The following is a 21,589-nucleotide window of genomic DNA, read 5'->3' on the forward strand; positions in this document are numbered from 1 at the left end:
AAATTAATGCAAAAAAAAATGTCCAATAGTTTTTAAAAATCTGCTTGTCTTAATTGAATATGAAAAAATGTGTTAGAAACTCAGCCAAGATTAGACAGTCGTCTTTGTCATATATAGTAATGTCAGGGAACATGTGTTATTTAGATGTTTCTTTTTTTCAAAACGCCATTCACTACCTGTATTAATTATTTCAGGGAACACACCCGGGGATACATTTGCGTATATAGGGGACAGGCGGTATAATAAACAAGCGTGTCAATTGGCCTTAAATCACAACTCTGTTAATTAGTCTGACGTTGATATTAAATGGGTCTGTCTAAACACTGCTTAGCCCCTAACAGTGCACTTAGCCCGGGATGGGAACACTTATGTGTGCATATTAGTATCAATAGACAAAATTTGAATTATGAAGATGTTGTATTTCGATTTTTGTAAGTATCGCTGCAGCAATTATTGATTTAAACGTGTTTTAAGATATCATAATGACATGTGCCTGTATATCCAAGTTCAGTAGACCGTGAAGGATTATCACACCTACACATTATATTACTAATTATAAATTGGTGTAAATAACAAAGTAAATGTAAATTATTTTGAATGATTTATTACAGCTCTATATTGTATAATAACATGTAAAACATCAACAAAATAAAGTCATTTGCAGAACTATTGTCATGTTAAAATCTTGGCTTTGTACGGCAGTTTCTAGGTCTTATTCTTTGGTATGGTTTGGCAGCAAGTCTTTTTGGTTGTGGAACTTCAAAGTTTTTTATATGAAGACTTAATGCTGGTATTCTTGGTGGTAACATCATTTAGAAGTCTATGCAACAGGTTGTTCTGTTGTTCTTGTGTTTTGGTTTGCCAACTCTGGTAACTATGTAAGTGTTTTCCATATCTTATAATTTTATAATTTATATTGTAAATACGGAAAGTGATAAATGGATTACCTAAAAAAGAAACAACAATCTTTCATCTAAATTAATAATAATTAATATATATATATATTTATATATACCTCTTGCAATCTATGTAAGACCATGTCATAATCAACGGACGTAGTTGGTGATCCCCAAGGACGCCACATCTCGTATATTTTGTGAAATTTATATTGTATATTGTAAATGCACTCGCTATGAATGTCCAGAATACCGATGTTCCATATTTAAATGATATTTAATTTTACTCAAAAAATCTTACCAAAACAAGAAATCTTTTTAATATTGCGACAAAAAAAAGACTGTTTTTATATTTTATTCTTTATCGTTCTTTGTCTAAACTTAAAATGTTTTTATGAGATGAACATCAAAGACCATTTGTCCAAGCTAGCGCACATTTATTTTTCGCCAATTCTATTGAATAGGTCATTATTGCATATAATTGAAGACAAACAATTAATCATAAATTATTTGACAAGCCGTATATTGCTTGATTAACTTGTTCATTTGTATACGCATGATAGCACACGAAATTGCCGACACACAGACAGCGCGTGCCGTTTTAAAAACCGTTTTTTCCTAAAATATAATAACAATATCTCTAAACAAAGTTCAAATATATAACCATATCTGACATATCTTTTCATCCCAACCTTCAAAAATATAGATATTAATCAATATTTGGGGCTAAGTGCACTTTTAAGGGCTAAGTGCACTTAGCCGGGGCTAAGCGGTATTTAGACGTACCGATATTAAATATATCGAAGCACCTTCCTTTATTTAAATGAAAAAGAAAAAAAAACAATGAAAATGCCTAGACATATTTCTACATGGATCTTTTTTCCTTAGATCATGATTAAGTACATGTACAATGTAGTAATAAAACGCTGGGTTACTTTCGAATGTTTCATCTACTTGAAATGAAGGTGTGAAGGCATCCATTTAGTTAACCTAATACATTTTCCCCTGTCAAGTCTAAGTGGGAAGTTGTGTTTCATTTTTCAAACGAAATTATTCTCTGAAAATGTAAAACTTCCATTTGATAGAACTAAATCAATCAATATTTCATTATTATTGGAGATTGAACTATGTTGTGGGGCGCTGTATTGGATTTCAGGGTAGTGAGTTAGCAAAAAGTTCTTAAAATCGGGGTATATCAAAATTACCGAACACTAATCCGATCCATAATCAAGTCAAGTCCAAGGAAGAGGCGATTAGGATATCTGTAAGACTCGGAAGTGCGATGAGGACGCCGAAGTGCGATGGTCAACGCTGAAGTACGTTGGATGTCTAACGCAAATGCGCGGAAGTGCGTTGGTATTCCCCATTCAATGTCGTCTCGAAATTTTACGTGCATAAGCGCGTACAATGTTATAGAGAAAACTGACAAACTGAAAGGAAATTCATGACAGTAGCTAGTATATTGTTGCCTGTATAAACACTCGTAGCATGCATCATTACTAATTTTTACTGTTAACAGTACATGTGTTTAATGCAGTATCAAAACTTAAAAGATACGTTACTCGATGTAATTCGAGAAATATAAACTATAGCTACGGGTTATAAAAGATGGGGATACTGAAAGTCGTATTGTATGCATCATGAAAATTATAATAGATATAATTAAAAGATTTACTGGGACAACTTTGTTACATGTGTAGTTGTATTAAAAATCAGAAAAAATGTTGCTTTTTTTTTTAAATTTGATATCATGGATTTTTACCTTTTGAAAAAGTAAGACATGCTTTCACAACGAATCACGGAGCATACTCTATGGTTGAAAGGCGAAATAGATACTGTAATATACGGGTTAAGAGTGTAATAGAATGTCGAAGACACAAAGTAAGTTCCGGTGGACCAGACTGGCACATTTGTATTGTCCGTTAATCCATCAAATCTAGACCTCTGTATGATCAATCATCATTCTTTGATAACCTTAGCAGCAGTGTTTAAGATGATACATGAAGAGGGGAATGGGGCGAGGGAATAATTTTGATTGGTCAAATTCTTCTGTCTTTTTTCGCAAGCCACGTACATATCATAATTCTATGACAGCAATTAAAATAATTTTTAAACAGGATTGTTTTAGAGTAATTTTTTATTATTACAGGTGTCGCAGGTCATTATTCATTGACATTTTTTAAGTGTTAACCGGAAGTACATTTGTTATTGATTGAAAATGTTCGCGCTCATACGATTTCTAAACGTAAATGATTTTTTTCAAAATTTATTCTGAAAGACACTCGTATGATTTTAATATTGACATTTAAATACATTAAGCTATAATAACAAGACCATTTAAAGAATAATAATAAAATATTTTTATTCCCTTAGCTTTCAATTGGCAGAAATATGTCGTTCGTAGCAACCTCGAAAAGGATAACAATATTGCCGTTTTTAATATTTTATACAAGAATTTTAGACCATTATTCAAATTAAAACTGTTTGCATCTTAACAATATGCAGACGTGTCATTTTTAAGTAATTGAACTGAAATCAATATGTCACAGCCAAACAAATGATGCCTATTTTGACAATTTTAACATTTAAACCATAATATAAGGCCATAAAGGTAATTTCAAGTGTTCGCACTCATTCAATTTGCAAAAAATATCTCATTTTCAAGAATTTGGTCTGAAATATATGTATCACAGCCATCAACATAATAATGATATGGACAATTTTAACATATTTTACAATTATTATAGACTAATTGGTATATTCAAATTGTTCCCACACATACACTTTGCAAAATATGTCTTTTTGAAGATTTTTGACTGAAATATGAGTGTCGAAACCACCAACCGGATACTAATATTGGCCGTTTTAATATTTTGAACAATAATTTTGGACCATTATTGTAATTAAAATTGTTCATACACTTACAATTTGCAGAAATATGTCATTTTTGAGAATAAATGTATCACAGCCCATATATAATGCTTATTTTAATAATTTTAACATTTTAAACAATTAGTTAAGACCATCAAGGTAATCTTAAATATTGGCACTCATTAAATTTGGAAAAAAATATTTCATGTTCAAGCATTTGGTTTGTAATATATGTTTAACAACAATCAACAAAAACCTTTTCTGGAGTATTTTAACATTTTCAAGAACAAATTTAGAAATCAAATTCATTCACAATTTATACATGCATCTATATGTTTAAGAATATTGTGCATGCTTATTTCTCATGGAGCTCGGAGTGTCGATAATACATGTAAACAATGCAAATATTGCGTGATTTCGGTAATTGTCGAACTCGCCGGCGAGATTCTAAAAGCAATATTGAAAGCACGAAGCTTTTTACATCCTTATACATTACATGAGTTTGATAAAACATTTACTTTACTAAGTCTTTTCGGAATGGGGAAAGGCATTTGACAATGGGAAATAAGTCGATGCAATGGGGAATGGAGCAATGGGGAATGGGGCTGTAGGGAATAAGGTAATGGGGCAATTGGGGATGGGGCTATGGGGAATGGGGCAATGGGGGGTATAGGGCAATGGGGAATGGGGGATGAGGCAATGGGGTATGGGGCAAGTGGGAAATTTATCCCGTACAGGGACTGTATTATTGGTTTTGAGCACCCTGTTTTGTAAGGAGGTCTTTAGTATAATTTTACTCCACAACAATATTTTTTTCTTTTATATTTTATTTACGATTCATATTCATTGCCCCATTCGTCGGAGTGGCGTCTGTATTTCAAATCCGGGTCCTGCTCAATGGTCTTTTCCATGAAGTGTTCTTCTTCCCCTTTAAATACCACTTTACAATTCGAGCTACTTATGATTCTACTTTACTATAAGTAGTCTTGCCGTCCGAGTATCATTGGCGTCAAGGCTGTTTTTTTCACCACTCCATTTAACCTTCTATTCCTTTCGTTCCTCCGTAACATGACCTCTGATGGTGTTCTTTGTATATCCCATATAGCATCTCATTTGTTTTGATGAACTATCCTCTCACTATATAAGGTTCTGACATCGTAAATTAATATGATTAATCTTGCTGATCTTTTGTAACTTTCTTGATTTATTTTTTTTTTACAAGGATTCCACTCTGGTTTCCACTGGTATTCGATATTTTGATGTTGTACGTTTCACGTTTTTTAATACATCTGTACGATTTTTGTTCCGAAATCCTCTCTATACATTTCTATTTATAGGTGTCACTTTTTTCTGGTCGGCGTTTTTCTTTCCTCCCGCTGGTCTACCACGAGGTCTTTTCGGGGCCTCACTCATACGTTATGCCAGAGCTTGCCAAAACTACGCAGACTTTTTGTATCGCGCTAGAACTCTGACAAATAGGCTTCTGGAACAGGGTTATGTTGCTACAAAATTGAAGTCATCACTGCAGAAGTTTTATGGCCGTTATCATGAACTCGTGGATCGTTATGGTGTATCCATGAGCCCTCGTTTGTCTACCCCGGACTTGACTTTTTATGAGCAAATCGGCGGGTGTTTCTAAAAAAGCAGAGGACGCTTACCCTACCGGTGGACCTGGTCCATGTACCCAGTTTTTAGTGGAGTCCGAGTTGCTCATTTACTTTTTTTACTTTGTATGTATGATTTTAGTTACTTTATGTTCTTTGTTGTGTATGTCTGTTTTCCATGTCTGGTCTTTGTCCCTGGATTACATTGTTTTGATAACCGCTATAACCTTGGTTCCCTTGATTACTATTTCTTTTGCCCCGTGCAGGTCCGGGTGTTAAAAGAACAGGCTTGCAGCAGCACTAAGCTTGTCGTATAAGGCGATTAAATAGTGCTCAGAAACCTAGCCGGGGGCTAGGCGCTCTGCCCACAGAGCAACTGGGATGTGTGCCCCAGGTGGTGGAATGGGGTACCCCTGGCGTGTTACATGCTGGGGTTGTCAGGCTATCATACGGAAAACCTGACCGCAAACCATAGTGGTGCACCGTGTTGGGAAAGATGCCACGTTCCTCGCACGTTAAAGAACCCTGTTGTGGTATTCGATAGGAGTAGGAACCTTTGCGCTCCGCCACAGGAGGCTAAATTGCCCGACCTTACCCATCCCCTCTTTTTCCAGTGGCAATCAAAGTTTGTTGACCCTATTGTCCTTGTGTCCCATCCTTTTTTTTCATTACATGTTCATTTTATCATCCATTTCAAGTTCATTGTCTGAATATAGCTGAAATATTGTTGCTCGGACGTTAAACCCCAACAAACAAACAAACATACTCTTTCTTTTGTCAGTTCATTCCTTGGTTTCCATTGTGCACTTTCTTTCGTCAATTGCACGTGTATGACATCACGACTGGTGACCTCTTTTAATTGAATCCCTCGAAAGGGAACTATCTTGTAAATATTTATTGCTCCGGGTGCGTCCATCTCCTTTGCGAGTCTACCAAGACGTGACCACACATCCTTTGTCATCAATATTTATATATTTTTCATCCAAGAACACATCCTGAATTTTCCATGAGAAATGTTGCTATTCTTAGTTTCAAGTTGTCGGTAGTGCACTGTTTCATGTCGATCAATAAATATCCGTGGGGTTTGTCGGTGGCATACTCGTACAATTTCATAAAGTAGTTTGTTGGGCATGGACATGGCCTGTGATACGTCTCTGGGATTTTTAAACAGAGCCAGGTAATGGGCATTTAGACTGATGGTTCTGTAATACTTGTTTTTGTTGAATAGATTCTGGACCAACAACATAACACTTACATTTTTATGGTGAGAATATTTCGTGAGGAGATGCGAGATCGATTCAGTGACCGAATTCATCATATCGTCTAGAACAAGCAAGTGTCTCTCTCTGGGATCCAGGTGTCAAGGTCCGGGAGTCCTTGTACAAAGTCGACATCCTCCATGGATCCATAAATGATCTGGTACACATCGTAGCACCATGTTATTCGATTGGGTCTAGGCATCATCATGTGTTTCACGTTTTGTACGAATCGACGTACAAACATCGTGTTCCCACTTCCGGTGGGGGCTGCTATGACACTGGTAAAGGGATGGGCCCACGGCATGAAATGGCCATCCAAGTATCCTTTGGGTACGTCGAAAGCAATGGGGATCGTCTGTCGGGTGTATGAAAATGTTTTCGCCAGCTGGGTACTTGAGCAAGCTTTCTTGAGTTTCATCCTGGATCGATTGGCGTAGCCCTTTCGTATAAGGGTCTTGGCATAGTCTATTCATCAAAGTATCTTGGTTTTTTTTCTTTTCTCAAAGCATATTGATGTAGTTCTCTCATCAACGTGTAGTAGTCCGATAAACCAGTTTGCATCGATTCTGTCTTTCTAAGGTTGTCTCTTGCTGGACAGGATGAATATGTAGACTGTATTGGTGTGTTTGCATGGTTCTCGTAGCGTGATAGACGCAGTGATTCTTGCGATGGTCTAGAATAAGGAGAACACCTGGTTTCACTCCGATGGGGTAGATTAATTAAAGCCTGGTATCCATGAGTTTTCCTAAAATGACGTTTCATATTATATCCTCTTGCATTCTGGACAGGTCGTGGACATCTTGTAAACGACGACCTTCTTTTTCGACAACTGAGAACAATTCTTTTTTACTTTTATTTTTAAGACTTTTTTTGCAAGTCTTCTCGATGATATTCCTTCCATACTCTAACTACACCTTTTGAGGCTATATTTGGTTATTTACTTCCCACTTTCTTGTTTTTGACCCCCTAATATTGACTCTTGACCCTTTACTCCGACTCTTGACTCCTACCCCTGACTCTTACGACACTTGACTCCAACTTGACTTCGACACTTGACTCTAACGACTCTTTATTCCGGCTCTTGACTCCTACCCCGACTCTAACGACTTTGTTACTACGACTCTTGACTCTAACGACTCTTTACTCAGGCTTTTGACTCGTACCCCGACTTTAACGACTCTTGACTCTTACTCCCGACTCTAACGATTCTTGACTCTTTCGCCCGACTCTAACGACAATTTTCCCTTCACTCATCCTAACCTTAACTATGTCTATCTTTAACTCTAAACCTTTAACCTGACATGAGGTTTAACACTAGATGGTTATTTCTTTGACAATAACACTCATAACACAAAGGTCTAACACCAAGCCTTAACCAATACAGAACCTGCGATAGACAAGTAACCCTGAGCAATTCTGAAGATTCAACCCTAACCCTATACTTAACTATACACTTTACCATACACTTAACCATAATCTTAATCCTAACCCTTACCCTAATCTAACCCTAACCTTAACCTGAAGGTAACCATAACCCTGGACAAACATCGACATCTGACCCGAACCTTAAATATAACCCTAAGCCTAACCCAACAACTTAACACCAGGCTTGACCCTTGCCATAGACTTGATACTTTATCTACAGGTTGAGTCCGACAACTTTCTTGACCCTAGACCTTATCTGAAACTCTAACCCTAAGCCAACCCTTACTGACTTAACGCTATACACACCACCTTATACTTAACCGTACACTTAACCTTAACCCTATTCCTAACACAACCCTTATCACTAACCCTAACCCTAATCCAAACTTAACCATAACCCTAGACAAACATCAACATCTGACCTCAACATTAAACATTACCCTAAACCTAACCCAACACTTAACCATAAACTTTACCATTGCCATAGACCTGAGCATACAACTAACGGTTGACCCTAACAACTTTCTTGACACTAGACCTTATCTGAAACTCAAACCCTAACCCTAACCCTAGACCTTAGTACTATACATAACACTAGGCGTAACCCTATACTTAACCATACCCTTAATCTCCTTACCCTAACATAACCCTAACCTGAACTTAACCATAACCCTGAACAAACATCAACATCTGACCCCAATCACCATCACAAACTCTATGTGGGACTTTCGTAAAGCCTAAGACTTGACATAGACCTAACTCTAGACTTGACCATAATCATAGACAAACATCAACATCTGATCCCAACCTTAAGGTTCCACAAAAGGAAAATATCAGTTGTTAATTTCTTCGTTATTACACCATAAAGAGACTTGAAACTTGGTCAAGAACTTAATTTTGTTACTATCTTCATATTTTTAATGTTATGTTGATATGCCACTTATCACAAATAGTGTAACTATAGAAAAAAATGTTGTTCTTTTGAGAATTTAAAAAAAAAGTAGGTTCACTACAGTACACATTTACATATCAAATTGTTACCAGTAATTCATTAGACCTTTTTCTAGTGCGAGTTACCCCTTATATGTAACGAATTTCTATATTTCACTCCCTTCATGGTTACTTTCACTTTCAAATCAGCATGGCAGAAGCCGCCATTTTTTAAATCTTGGTGGGCAGTGTAAAAACAATCTAAAATCTCGGGTGATACTGAACCGATCTGGTCAGTGCCGACAACATTTCACCCAAAAAAATACGTTTGCATAACTGTAACTAAAAAGTATTTATGATGATAGTCGTTTTCATCAGAAACTGCTATTTGCATCCTGTACAACTAGATCTGTCCAAATCGAAAGTAGATTGATGTATCCCTCCGCTCTAACATGTATTGTTAACTATATTTAATTTTACTATGAAGTTAAGATTACCCTTCTAAATTTTGAACATGCTCTTAAATGGAAAAAAATATTCATCTTATTTTCTGTCACGTGTATTTATACTACATTGTACAACGTTTCGCTGTCGGTTTATTTTAAGACGTATGACATCCGGTTACGTGTGAGCTGTTATTCGGTGACGCTAAGGATGTAAATACCGATACAAAATATATGCGGGTATTCATCTACTTTTTATTTACAATTTACTTTTATTTAAACTTTTCGTCAGGTTGTCAACGCAATCAGTTGCGAAAAGTCAACCATTCTCGATCATTTAAATGTTCAAATGGTTTCATGCCCCATCATCGGCCATATTTACCACGCTTTTTGGGGCAACCTATTTAATTAAAGTAAATTTAAAACTGAACTGTTAAGGTTTCAGACGTAAATATGTATATAATTTTCCTATTAAACGATTAAAAAGTATTTTTATGATTATCTGTGATATTTGTCGTATGGACACATAATGTATGGAGGGCATTTTCTTACATGTTGTCCTGTCTTTAGCAAAACACCACAAATTAGGCTAAAACTCCTGTTTAGGGGATCCCTTAAACAGTGTTTTTTTCCATTACAGAATAATATGGGGTAGGCATTGCCTAAATAAGTGAGTGCCCTGAGCTTTACCATACATATACTGTCTGTGCGAGTCTCATAAAAATAATGGTATTACAAAGAGGGGGTTGTCAACCCAGATGAAATGTTTTGCTTCACAAGTGCAATATTTTTGTTTATATCTAGGCAGCAAGCAAAATCATTTTTTTCTATTTGAAAATCTGTCTTGTTAATTAATGGGGGAGTTTTTTTTTCAATAAATGAATAACTTGGAACATTTTTCCCCCAAAATTCCAACCCCATGAGCATAACCCTTTCCCCTTGCTCTCAAAATGGTCAATAACTTTATAGCACTTGTTTTATCCCTTAAGGGCATCTCTAGCAACATCCATTTCAGTTTTGACCTGTCAGATCAATCTGCACAGATATCGGAAATCTTACATTTTTCTACAAATGGTGAGAATATCTTACTCATATCATGTGACGTAAACAAAATTCAGATGACAGCTGTAAATTCCAAACAAGAAAATGATTGCCTTTCCTATCTTTTTCCTATCTTAGAAAAGCCATGTTTCAATTTTGATTATTAAATCGGAGTTATATTTTTTTTTCCAAGGCGGGTTAGGTTCTTGACAACAGCAACAGTGGAACAGTAAAGGAAGTATATTTTTATTTTCCTTATTTTCAGAAGAAATATGGGAAATCTTGTCCCCATGGACAAACAAACTGTTGTTGAGAAAACTCGTACTATGATAATGATAAGGAAGATATACATGTAAAAGAATTAAACTTGATACTTCAAGAATTTTCAAAAGACCAACTGGGCCCATAAAAATAAATGTAATAACGACTCAAACCCATTATAATGGAGTAAATGTTATGAATAAATAAATGATATTTAAAACTAAAGTATGATTGGCTGTTAATATCACTGATCCAAATACTTACTTGTACCATCGAGTATAAATGATAAACTGAAGAAATGACATTGATTTTGAACAGAAGAAGGGATATGGACAAAGACAAAATAGATGTTAAAATCAATTTAACAGATGCAGATTTGCAACTATAATGCGCTGATAATTGGACAGATTAGGTTTCAAATTCCATACCAATATAAATGAATAATTATCCAATCTTTTGTTGTATTAAATTTTGTCACATGAAGATAATATTAACAGGTTTTCTATAGAAAAGAGCATGCAAAACTTAAATTTTGGTAGTGAGTAAAACCGATAGTTGGTAATTTTGGAAAAATCAGCAAAGCAGAACGAAATGTAAACTCAATTTTTAACTCATAAAGGTAGACTCACTTACCAAGATCAGCTCAATGCCTGCAAGCGTTTAAAAAAGTATGGCAACTTAAATTTCGGTAAATTCAAGGGCCATAACTCTGACAAAAATAAGTGAAGCAGAACGAAAACAATACTGTATCTGTGACGCATCAGGATAGACTCACATACCAAAAATCAACTTAATATCTGCAAGCATTTAATTAAAAAAAACAGCACAGAAAACTTAAATTTCAGTAAATTTTTCAAAGTTCAAGGGCCACAACTCGGACAATAATCAGCCAAGCAAAACGAAATGTTAATAAGATCTGTAACTCATCAAGGTTGACTCAGATACTAAACTCGGCTCAATATCTGCAAGTGTTTAGAAAAAATGCGGAAATTTTTTTTCTTCTGGATGGACAGACAGATGGAGTGCAAATGTAAAGTCCCCTCGGCTACAGCAAAATGGCAAACAAGAAGAAAATAGATGAACTAGTAGGGAGTCCAGGGAAGGGTTCTGGTTGTGGAAACTCCTTTCTTTTCATTGGAAAATTTTGTTACACTTGTGCTTAATTTATTGCAAAATTAGTAAATAACAGCCTAGAAACCACCTTTTTTTAACGCCACTGTAACCATCTCTTTTCAGAATATCTGGGTCTGTAACATTTGGTAAATGTAATGTTTGTCCAGCTGTCCCTGGATTAAAAGACCCTTCTGACAAGTATATATACATGTACATAGTCAGTTTTGATAAAAATATGTGTATACGTTTATTTTTCAGGTTGTTCTATGGAAAAAGTGACAGATCCATACAAATACAAAAAAATTAGTACCAAGATGTGTAGATGGAGATAGATAAAGATGTAGACCTTATTTTAGGTATTACATGTATACATCTTATAGTTAAAGAGTTTAAGTTCAATTGACATGTACATGTAAATGGAAATTACTTTTTGAGTAAATAATAAGGAAGTGTCAGACAATACTCACTATGTAATTAATTGATGATAATCAGGTGACATTTAATAGGTAAGTCCCTTGCCTAATTGATTTTTACCAATTTGATATGGATTTTTTTCAATATGTATTAGTTATTTTGAATTATACCTTATTTTCACAATTATATTTTTTGTAGTTCTTTGGGGTGTTAATGTTAATTATTAATTTTGTAGGAACTTCATATTCATCTACATTGCTGCATCATTACAGAAATCAGCATAGAAAATCTGGTTGTGTCAAAAGTTACTGTGATAGCACCTCCATTTCTAACTCATTGTTTTAAAACTTTAATGATTTGTAAGTACCAATTAATCTTAGATAGGATGGATTTTCATAGAAAATGGTCTAAGGGGTTAACTTTTTTGAGAGGGGACTTCAGTGTTAAACAATTAACAATTTAGGCTTGTCGCCTGGATGGGGCCTCTATATTTTGGATCGATTTCTTTAGTAAATGATAAGTAGCAAACAAAAAAGCTTGAATAAGATTAATTTAAATTTTTTCAAAGAAATCAGTGAAGGCAGGGGGGGCTACTTTTATTTGCGGTCATGTATTGCTATGGGGTTGTTGTCGTTGTCTGTAGACACTTGGTTTCAGATAAGGATAAGGTTTCAGATAAGAATAAGGGGTCACTAATAGACCATGAAAAAAAGGTTTTTTTTTAATTATTTCTGGACATTAACTAGTGAAAAGAAATGAATCACATTAAATTGTACCACATTTTTCAACAAGAAGTTTGGGATTGATTTTTACAGGAACCATTTTGGAAGAATGGCAAAAAAGTGACCATATTGGTTCTGGTCAAATTTTTATCCTGTGTCAAATATCTAATCGTAATCAAATTTCGTAGCTGTGTCAAATTTAAATGGTGTGTCCATACTGTTTTTCAGGGTGTTTTCCAAATGTTCAGGGTTCAATCTCTGCAGTCATATCAAGCTGCACCCTGCAAAGCATTTTATTCGAGTTTACCTTCAAATTTGTTAAGTAGCTGGCAGCAATACAACTTTAATAGAATTGATTCTACAGTTGAGCATAAAATGAGTGTTAATTTTATTTTGGGTATTGGAATTAAATTTTTCTAAAGAGTGAAAATGTGTGTTCGTGTGGTAAATGTTACCATGCTCACCATGGTTGTTTGATTCAATCATCTCTCAGAGGCCAATTGTGTAAAATTTAGCAGTTTGTTTAAAAATTTTGAACTTAACCCCTTTATTCTGCCCCCCAAAATGGCATATTGAATGAAAAATCTTACAATATTAATCTGAAATCCCAATTCCTGATTTACCCTGAAAAAGTCTGTATATTATTTTAAGGGTTGCAAGAAGAAATTTGTTTAAGTTAATGTGTATATTTTTCACATATAACCCTAAGCCTAACCAAACACTTAACCATAAACTTAACCCTTGCCATAGACCTGAGCCTATAACTAACGGTTGACTCTAACAATTTTCTTGACACTAGACCTTATCTAAAACTCTAATCTTAACCTGACCTCAACACTATACATAACACTATGTGTAACCCTATACTTAATCAAACACCTAACCATACACTTGACCATACACTTAATATTAACCCTTACCACTAACCCTAATCCCTAACCTAACCCTAACCCTTACTCCTAACCGTAACCAAAACTTAATCATAATCCAGGAAAAACATCAGCATCTTACCCCAACCTTAAACATAACCCTAAGCCTAACCCAACACTTGACCATAAACTAAATCCGTGACATAGACCTAAGTCTAGATCTAACTTTAACCGAAACCTAACCTAGACCTATCTCTAGACCTAATCCTAACCCTGGACATAACCTAATCCCTAGACAAAAACTAAGATCTAGTTCCAACCCTACATTTAATCATAAGCGTAGACATAACCCTATAACGAACTATAGATTTAAGTGTAATCAAGTGAAGACCTAAAACTAGATCTAACCGTATCCAAGACGAAGTACTTACCCTAGATTTAACACCGAATCTTACTCTAACCCGTGACATAACCCTCACTATAACATTTATCCTAGCTTTCACCTTAACTCTATTTAGCGCGGTCTTTTCTATGTTTATTCAACACCAAACTTTACCATAACCCTATCCTAACACATTATCTAGCTTAAAACTGTGACTATTTGTAGTTTGTTTTTTAGGTCTAGTCTTCACTTTTGTTCTGAAAATTTTTCTATTGCAAACCCGGATTTTCTTCTGTGTGTTCTTTGTAAACCCTTACACCTCCTCAACCCTAACCCTAAGTCATGTAACTATGTATAATGTGTTCTTTATGTCTATTCCGTATCATTGTGCTGACTGTTTTCTCTTGTATTAACTCTTACTCCAAGACTTACCCTAACCCTAACCTTAATTCTTCTTCTGTTTGTTTTTCTATTATCTAATCCTAACCCTTGACCCTAACTCTAACCCTAATCTTTGTTGTGCAATATTTTTCTATTGTTTTAACACTTATCCTAAGCCTGACTCTTACCCTGACGTTAATCTTCGCTTTGGTTGTTTTTCTATTATCTCATCACTAACCCTTGACCTTAACTCTAACCCTAATCTCTAGTGTTCTGTTAGTCGTTTCCGTATACTTCTATTTCATTTTCTATTATTCTCACCATAGCCGCCCTACTCATGTCTTTTAACCTAACTCTAACCATAACTCTAACCCTAGCCCTTACCCCAATCTTTGTTCTAGTAGTTTTTTCTTCACTTGATTACATTTAAATCTATAGTTCGGTATAGGGTTGTGTCGTCGCTTATGATTAAGTGTAGGGTTGGGACCAGATCTTAGTATTTGTCTAGGGATTAGGTTATGTCCAGGGTTAGGATTAGGTCAAGAGATAGGTCTAGGTTAGGCTTAGGCTTATGTTTAAGGTTGAGGTAAGATGTTGATGTTTGTCCAGTGTTATGATTATGTTCGGGTTACGGTTAGGGGCAAGGGTTAGGGTTAGGTTAGGGGTTAGGGTCAGTGGTGAGGGTTAATATTAAGTGTATGGTTAGGTGTTTGATTAAGTATATGGTTACACATAGTGTTATGTATTGTGTTAGGGTCAGGTTAAGGTTAGAGCTTCAGATGAGGACTAGTGTCAAAAAAATTGATAGAGTCAACCGTTAGTTATAGGCTCAGGTCTATGGCAAGGGTTAAGTTTATGGTTAAGTGTTGGGTTAGGCTCAGGGATATATTTAAGGTAGGGATCAGATGTTGATGTTTGTCTATGATCATGGTTAAGTCTAGAGTTAGGTCTATGTCAAGTGTTATAGCGGTAATCAAAAGAATGCAATCCAGGGACAAAGACCCGACATGGAAGACAGACATACAAAACAAATAAGATAAAGTAACTAAAATCATACATACAAAGTAACAAAAGCAAATGAGCAACTCTGACTCCACTAAAAACTGGGAGCATGGACCAGGTGCACCGGTAGGTTAAGCGTCCTCTGCTTTTCTAGAAACACCCGTTGAGTTGCTCATAAAAAGTCAAGTCCGGGGTAGACAAACGAGGAAAGGAAAACTATGACCCGTTGAATAAATCAGTTTTCATGGTACAGATAGATACACCATAACGATCCCAGAGTTCATGATGACGACCATGAAGCTTCTGTAGTGATGACTTCAATCTTGTAGCAACACAAATCTATTCCAGAACCTACTTTTTAAAGTTCTAGCGCGATACAAAAAGTCTGCGTAGTTTCGGCAAGCTCAGGCATAACGTATGAGTTATGAACACTCAATACGCAGGTGCTGAAGGGACTTGTTAGGTGTTAAGTTCGGATTAGGGTTAGGGTTAGTGATAAGGGTTGTGTTAGGGTTAAGTGTATGGTTAAGTATGGGTTATGCCTAATGGTATGTATAGCGTTAAGGTCAGTAGGGTTTGGCTTAGGGTTAGGTTTAGGGTTAGAGTTTCAGATAAGGTCAAGGGTCAAGAAAGTTGTTAGACTCAACCTTTAGATAAACTATCAAGTCTATAGCAAGGGTTAAGCCTATAGTTTAGTGGTTGGGTTAGGCTTAGGGTTATATTTAAGGTTCGGGTCAGATGTTGATATTTGTCCAGGTTTATGGTTAAGTTCAGGTTAGGGTTAGGGGTTAGGGTTAGTGGTAAGGGTTAGGGTTAGGTTAGGGTAAGGGTTAGGATTAAGATTATTGTTAGGTGTATGGTTAGGTATAGGGTTAGGATTGAATCTTCAAAATTGCTCAGGGTTACCTGTGTCTATCGCAGATTTTGTATTGGTTAAGGCTTGGTGTTAGACGTTTGTTATGAATGTTATTGCTCATGTCAGGTTAAAAGTTTAGAGTTAAGGATAGATATAGTTAAGGTTAGGATGAGTGGAGGGAAATTGTAGGTGATTAGGATCAGTAGAGTAGAGGCAAGAGTCGTTAGAGTCGGGCGTAAGAGTCAAGAATCGTTAGAGTCGGGCGTAAGAGTCAAGAATCGTTAGAGTCGGGGGTACGAGTCAAGAGTCGGAGTCAAAAGTCGTTAGAGTCGGGGTAGGAGTCAAGAGTCGTTAGAGTCAATATTAGGGGATCAAAAGAAAGAAAGGGGGAGTAAAGAACCAAACATAGCCTCAAAAGGTGGGATTAGAGTATGGAAGGAATATCAGCGAAAAGACTTGCAAAAAATAGTCTCAAAAGTAAAAGTAAAAAAGAATTGTTATCATTTTGTTCTCAGTTGTCGAAGAAGAAGGTCGTCGTATACAAGATTTCCACGACCTGTCCAGAATGCAAGATAATCTTTACAAGAAGGTATAATATGAAACGTCATTTTAGGAAAACTCATGGATACCAGGCTTTAATTGATCTACCCCACCGGAGTGAAACCAGGTGTTCTCCTTATTCTAGACCATCGCAAGAATCACTGCGTCTATCACGCTACGAGAACCATGCAAACAGACCAAAACAGTCTACAAACGCATCATGTCCAGCAAGAGACAACCTTAGAAAGACAGAATCGATGCAAACTGGTTTACCGGACTACCATACTTTGATGAGAGAATTACACCAATATGCTTTGAGAAAAGAAAAAAAGAAAAAAAACAAGATACTTTGATGAATGGACTATGCCAAGACCGTTATACGAAAGGGCTACTCCACTCGATCCAGGATGAAACTCAAGAAAGCTTGCCCAAGGACTCAGCTGGCGAAAACATTTTCATACACCCGACAGACGATCCCCATTGCTTTTGACGTACCCAAAGGATACTTGGATGACCATTTCATACCATGGGCCCATCCCTTTACCAGTGTCATAGCAGCCCCCACCGGAAGTGGAAAAACGATGTTTGTGCGTCGATTCGTACAAAACGTGAAACACACACATGATGATGCCTAGATCCGATCGAATAACGTGGTGCTACGATGTGTACCAGACCATTTATGGATCCATATAGTATGTCGACTTTGTACGAGGACTCCCGAACCTTGACACCTTGGATCCAAGAGAGAGACTCTTTCTTGTTCTAGACGATATGATGAATTCGGTCACTGAATCTATCTCGCATCTCTTCATGAAATATTCTCACCATAAAAAATATGAAAGTGTCATGTTGATGGTCCAGAATCTGTTCAACAAAAACAATTATCACAGAACCATCAGTCTGAATGCCCATTAGCTGGTTCTGTTTAAAAATCCCCGAGACGTATCCCAGGCCATGCCCATGGTCCAACAAATGTTTCCTAAAAAAACAAACTACTTTATGACATCGTACGAGTATGCCACCGACAAACCCCACGGATGTTTATTGATCGACATGAAACAGGGCACTCCCGACAACTTGAGATTGAGAAGCAACATTTTCCAATGAGAAATTCAGGATGTGTTCTTGGATGAAAAAAAGTATAATTAGAGATGAAAAAGGATGTGTGGTCACTTTTTGGCCGACTCCCGAAGGAGATGGACGCACCCGGAACAATAAAGATTTACAAGATAGTTCCCTGTTGAGGGATTCAATTAGAAGAGGTTACTAGTCGTGATGGCATACACGTGCAATTGACGAAAGAAAGTGCACAATGCAAACCAAGGAATGAACTGATAAAAGAAAGTGAGGCCCCGAAAAGACCTCGTGGTAGACCAGCTGGAGGAAAGAAAAAAGCAGATCAGAAAACAGATGTGATACCTATAAATAAAACTGTATAGAGAGGATTTCGGAACAAAAATCATGCAGATGTATTAAAAACGTAAAACGTACAACGTCAGAATATCAAATACCAGTGGAAACCAGAGTGGAATCCTTGTATAAAAAAATAAATCAAGAAAGTTAAAAACGTTCAGCAAGATGAATCATATTAATCTACGATGCCAGGACCTTATATAGTGAGAGGATAGTTAATCAAAACAAAGGAGAAGCTATATGGGATATACAACGAACACTATCAGAAGTCATGTTACGGAGGAACGAAAGGAACAGAAGGTTTAATAGTGTGAAAAAAACCAGCCTTGACACCAATGATACTCGGACGGCAAGACTACTTATAGTAAAGTAGATTCATAAAACGCTCGGATCGTAAAGTGGTATTTAAAGGGGAAGAACACTTTATGGAACAGATCATTTAGCAGGACCCGTATTTGAAATACAGACGACACTCCGACGAATGGGGCAATGAATATGAATTGTAAATAAAATATAAAAGAACAAAATATTGTTGTGGAGTAAAATTATACTAAAGACCTCCTTACAAAACAGGGTGCTCAAAACCGATAATACCTATTAAAACCGTTAGCGACAGCATAATAAACATATTTACTATCAGAGCCTCATAACATGGGTCAAAGTTTGAGTGTAAGTAACTTGACAACATACTATAACAATAAAAAGTTAAATACAATACTTAAACAAAAAGTGGCAAAGGAAACAAACCACGAATGAAATTATAGGGAGAAAAATAAAATTCCGTAGTTCAATGGTTTACCCCCATAACGGGTCAAATCTAGTACACGCGACATGTAAACATTGAAAGTATTAAAAAGAAATCGGTTTACCCGATAGAGCCTCATAACACGTTCAACGGGTGTACGCGACATGCAGATAAAGAAAATACTAAAAAGGTCAATCTCCTTATAATAACAAAAGAAAAAAAACATTAAACGAGCACACAAGTCTCAAACTTAAACAAAACAAAAAGGCATAGTAAACAAACTACAAATGAAAATATAGAGATAAAAAAATCAACAAATCAATGGTTTACCCAACAGAACCCCATAATGGATCAAATCAAGTACACGCGACATGTAAATATTGAAAATATATATTGAAAAAAGAAATCGGTTTACCCGATAGCGCCCCATAACATGGATAAAATCGATGGAAAGGTTGAGTGTGTCTGAAATGAAAGGCAACACCATTCAAAAGCTATTAACGTTCCAAATATAAACATCAATTGTTAACCTTACAATGGTCAGGATAATCATTAGTGGTTAGTCAAAATTTCAAACTGTATACAAAAAATATTACACATTATTAAACAAAAATTATTAAAACAACGATAAAAATTTATGTCCGAGAGGTAAGCATTGCACTACACGTCCTTACACCTGTAATGTATTCATAAAGCACAATAAAAACGGTTAAAAATCAATACATGGTGCTATTGAAATCACCAGTAAAATGGGAAGTTTCAAATATCTGTCTAAACCGTGAGACATTTATTCCAATTACACAATCCATTGAACACAAAGAAATGCAAATCAAAATTTAAAATCGATTCAAAGCGCCCATTCAATTTGATATAATTACGCAGTGACAATGAAATTACAATGAATTTACAAAAATAATTAAAAAAAAAACAATTAACATTAATGAAAATGTAGAAATATAAAACATATAAAGAAAGAAAGATATATAATGACACTAACCTCCCTCCTTACCTTTAAGGCCCCCCTTTCCTACATCAAAAGGTCCCCATGTTCCCTTTATTAGTCATGGGCCCCCCATCTACGTCCACTTCCGGTCATACTCAAGGTCCACTTCTGGTCCCCCTTCCCATACCGGTCACTTCCGGTTCCCCTCTATCCCCCGGTCAATTTTGGTCCCCCACCATCTCCCGGTCACGTAGTCTTAGACAAACTGTCACCAAAAGGTCAGACTAGGTCATGTATGACGATCGATACTAGACCATTAGTCATCACATTGCACAACTAAGTGTCCACTATGTTGAAAACTGATCACCACAGATCTTCCGCTCGAGTGCACATTTAAAATAGATCATTAGGTCATTATAGTGGTCTTGAGTGACGTCATTGACTACTGAAGTATGCATTAATATTTGTGGTTGTTCGTAGGAGTTTGATATATGCCATATTGACAGAGATGTACTGAATCGTGCACAAGTCACATATTTTAATAAGCCTGACTGCGATCTGCTCGTATTTTTCCTAGGGTGCATCCATTAGAAAGCCCAAATTTGTAGCTCACTTCTTATTTTGTTTTATATTAAAATATGACGCAATCCCGATAGATCAGCACTGAATTATAGAGAAGTCGAAATAGTCCAGTCGAGCAAAGAACTTATAAGACGTACGACACACGATCAGTTAAGGACGAGATTCACTTCCTTATTCATTGTCCAAAATACTCAGACAAAAGAAACAAACTTCTTGATGATATTCGAGTGACTTTATTAGATTATTTAATATTTTTCAACGAGAGGGAGTCTCTCATGCTTATCTCGTCGAGCCGATTTGAAAAAAAAGTGTGTCAATGCTGCACAACATGCGTGATGTCACGTAGCACTTCGCTGTAAAAAGTTCCGAAAGGAAATTTTGCAGAGCTTATAAAACTTACATATTTAGGTCAAGAAAACTGAAAATAAAAAAAAACTAATACCTTACAATTCAGCAAAACAGCGATAAACAGATTATTAAATATTTTTCTCAACTCGCGGGAGTTTCTCATGCTCCCTCTCGTTGAAAAATATTCAATAATCTAATATTATTTCATATACAGTAAACAAAGAGACGGCTATTTGGGTCGTCAAATATTCCTACGCTGTTGCTTGTATGTCACGCGAGGACATAAAGACTAGCGATAATCTTCATTCTCACTGGACTGGCGTGAGATTGAAAATTATCGTATAGCAAGATCAAAGGGATTTTAAACAAAATATCGATGATCTGTGATATATCTGGTCTAACTGACGCTGACAAATTGTGTGAGCTTCTAGCCGACCATAAGCTGTACAAACTTGTGACAAACGTCATCACAGACTGTTATCACAGAAGAACTGTAATTTCTTGATAATTTAACTTTTCTTCTCTTTCGTAATTTAAAGTTGAAAGCGT

At 36.1% G+C, this 21,589-nt stretch overlaps 1 protein-coding gene across 1 annotated transcript in view; it reads right to left on the reverse strand.

The window, feature by feature from the left end:
- Window positions 1-601: 601 nt before the first annotated feature.
- The window catches only part of LOC148601200 (uncharacterized), a 166,685-nt gene continuing 145,697 nt past the window's right edge, over window positions 602-21,589 (reverse strand). The window contains exon 3 of the mRNA XM_088556756.1: window positions 602-947. Coding sequence (XP_088412882.1) covers window positions 760-947 — 188 coding nt within the window. The 3' untranslated portion in view covers window positions 602-759. The remainder of the gene's footprint in view (window positions 948-21,589) is intronic.

The sequence above is a fragment of the Perna viridis genome, chromosome 12 (assembly GCF_037379345.1).
Source record: "Perna viridis isolate PV_CMFRI_1.1 ecotype Kerala chromosome 12, ASM3737934v1, whole genome shotgun sequence".
In the NCBI taxonomy this organism is placed as follows: domain Eukaryota; kingdom Metazoa; phylum Mollusca; class Bivalvia; order Mytilida; family Mytilidae; genus Perna; species Perna viridis.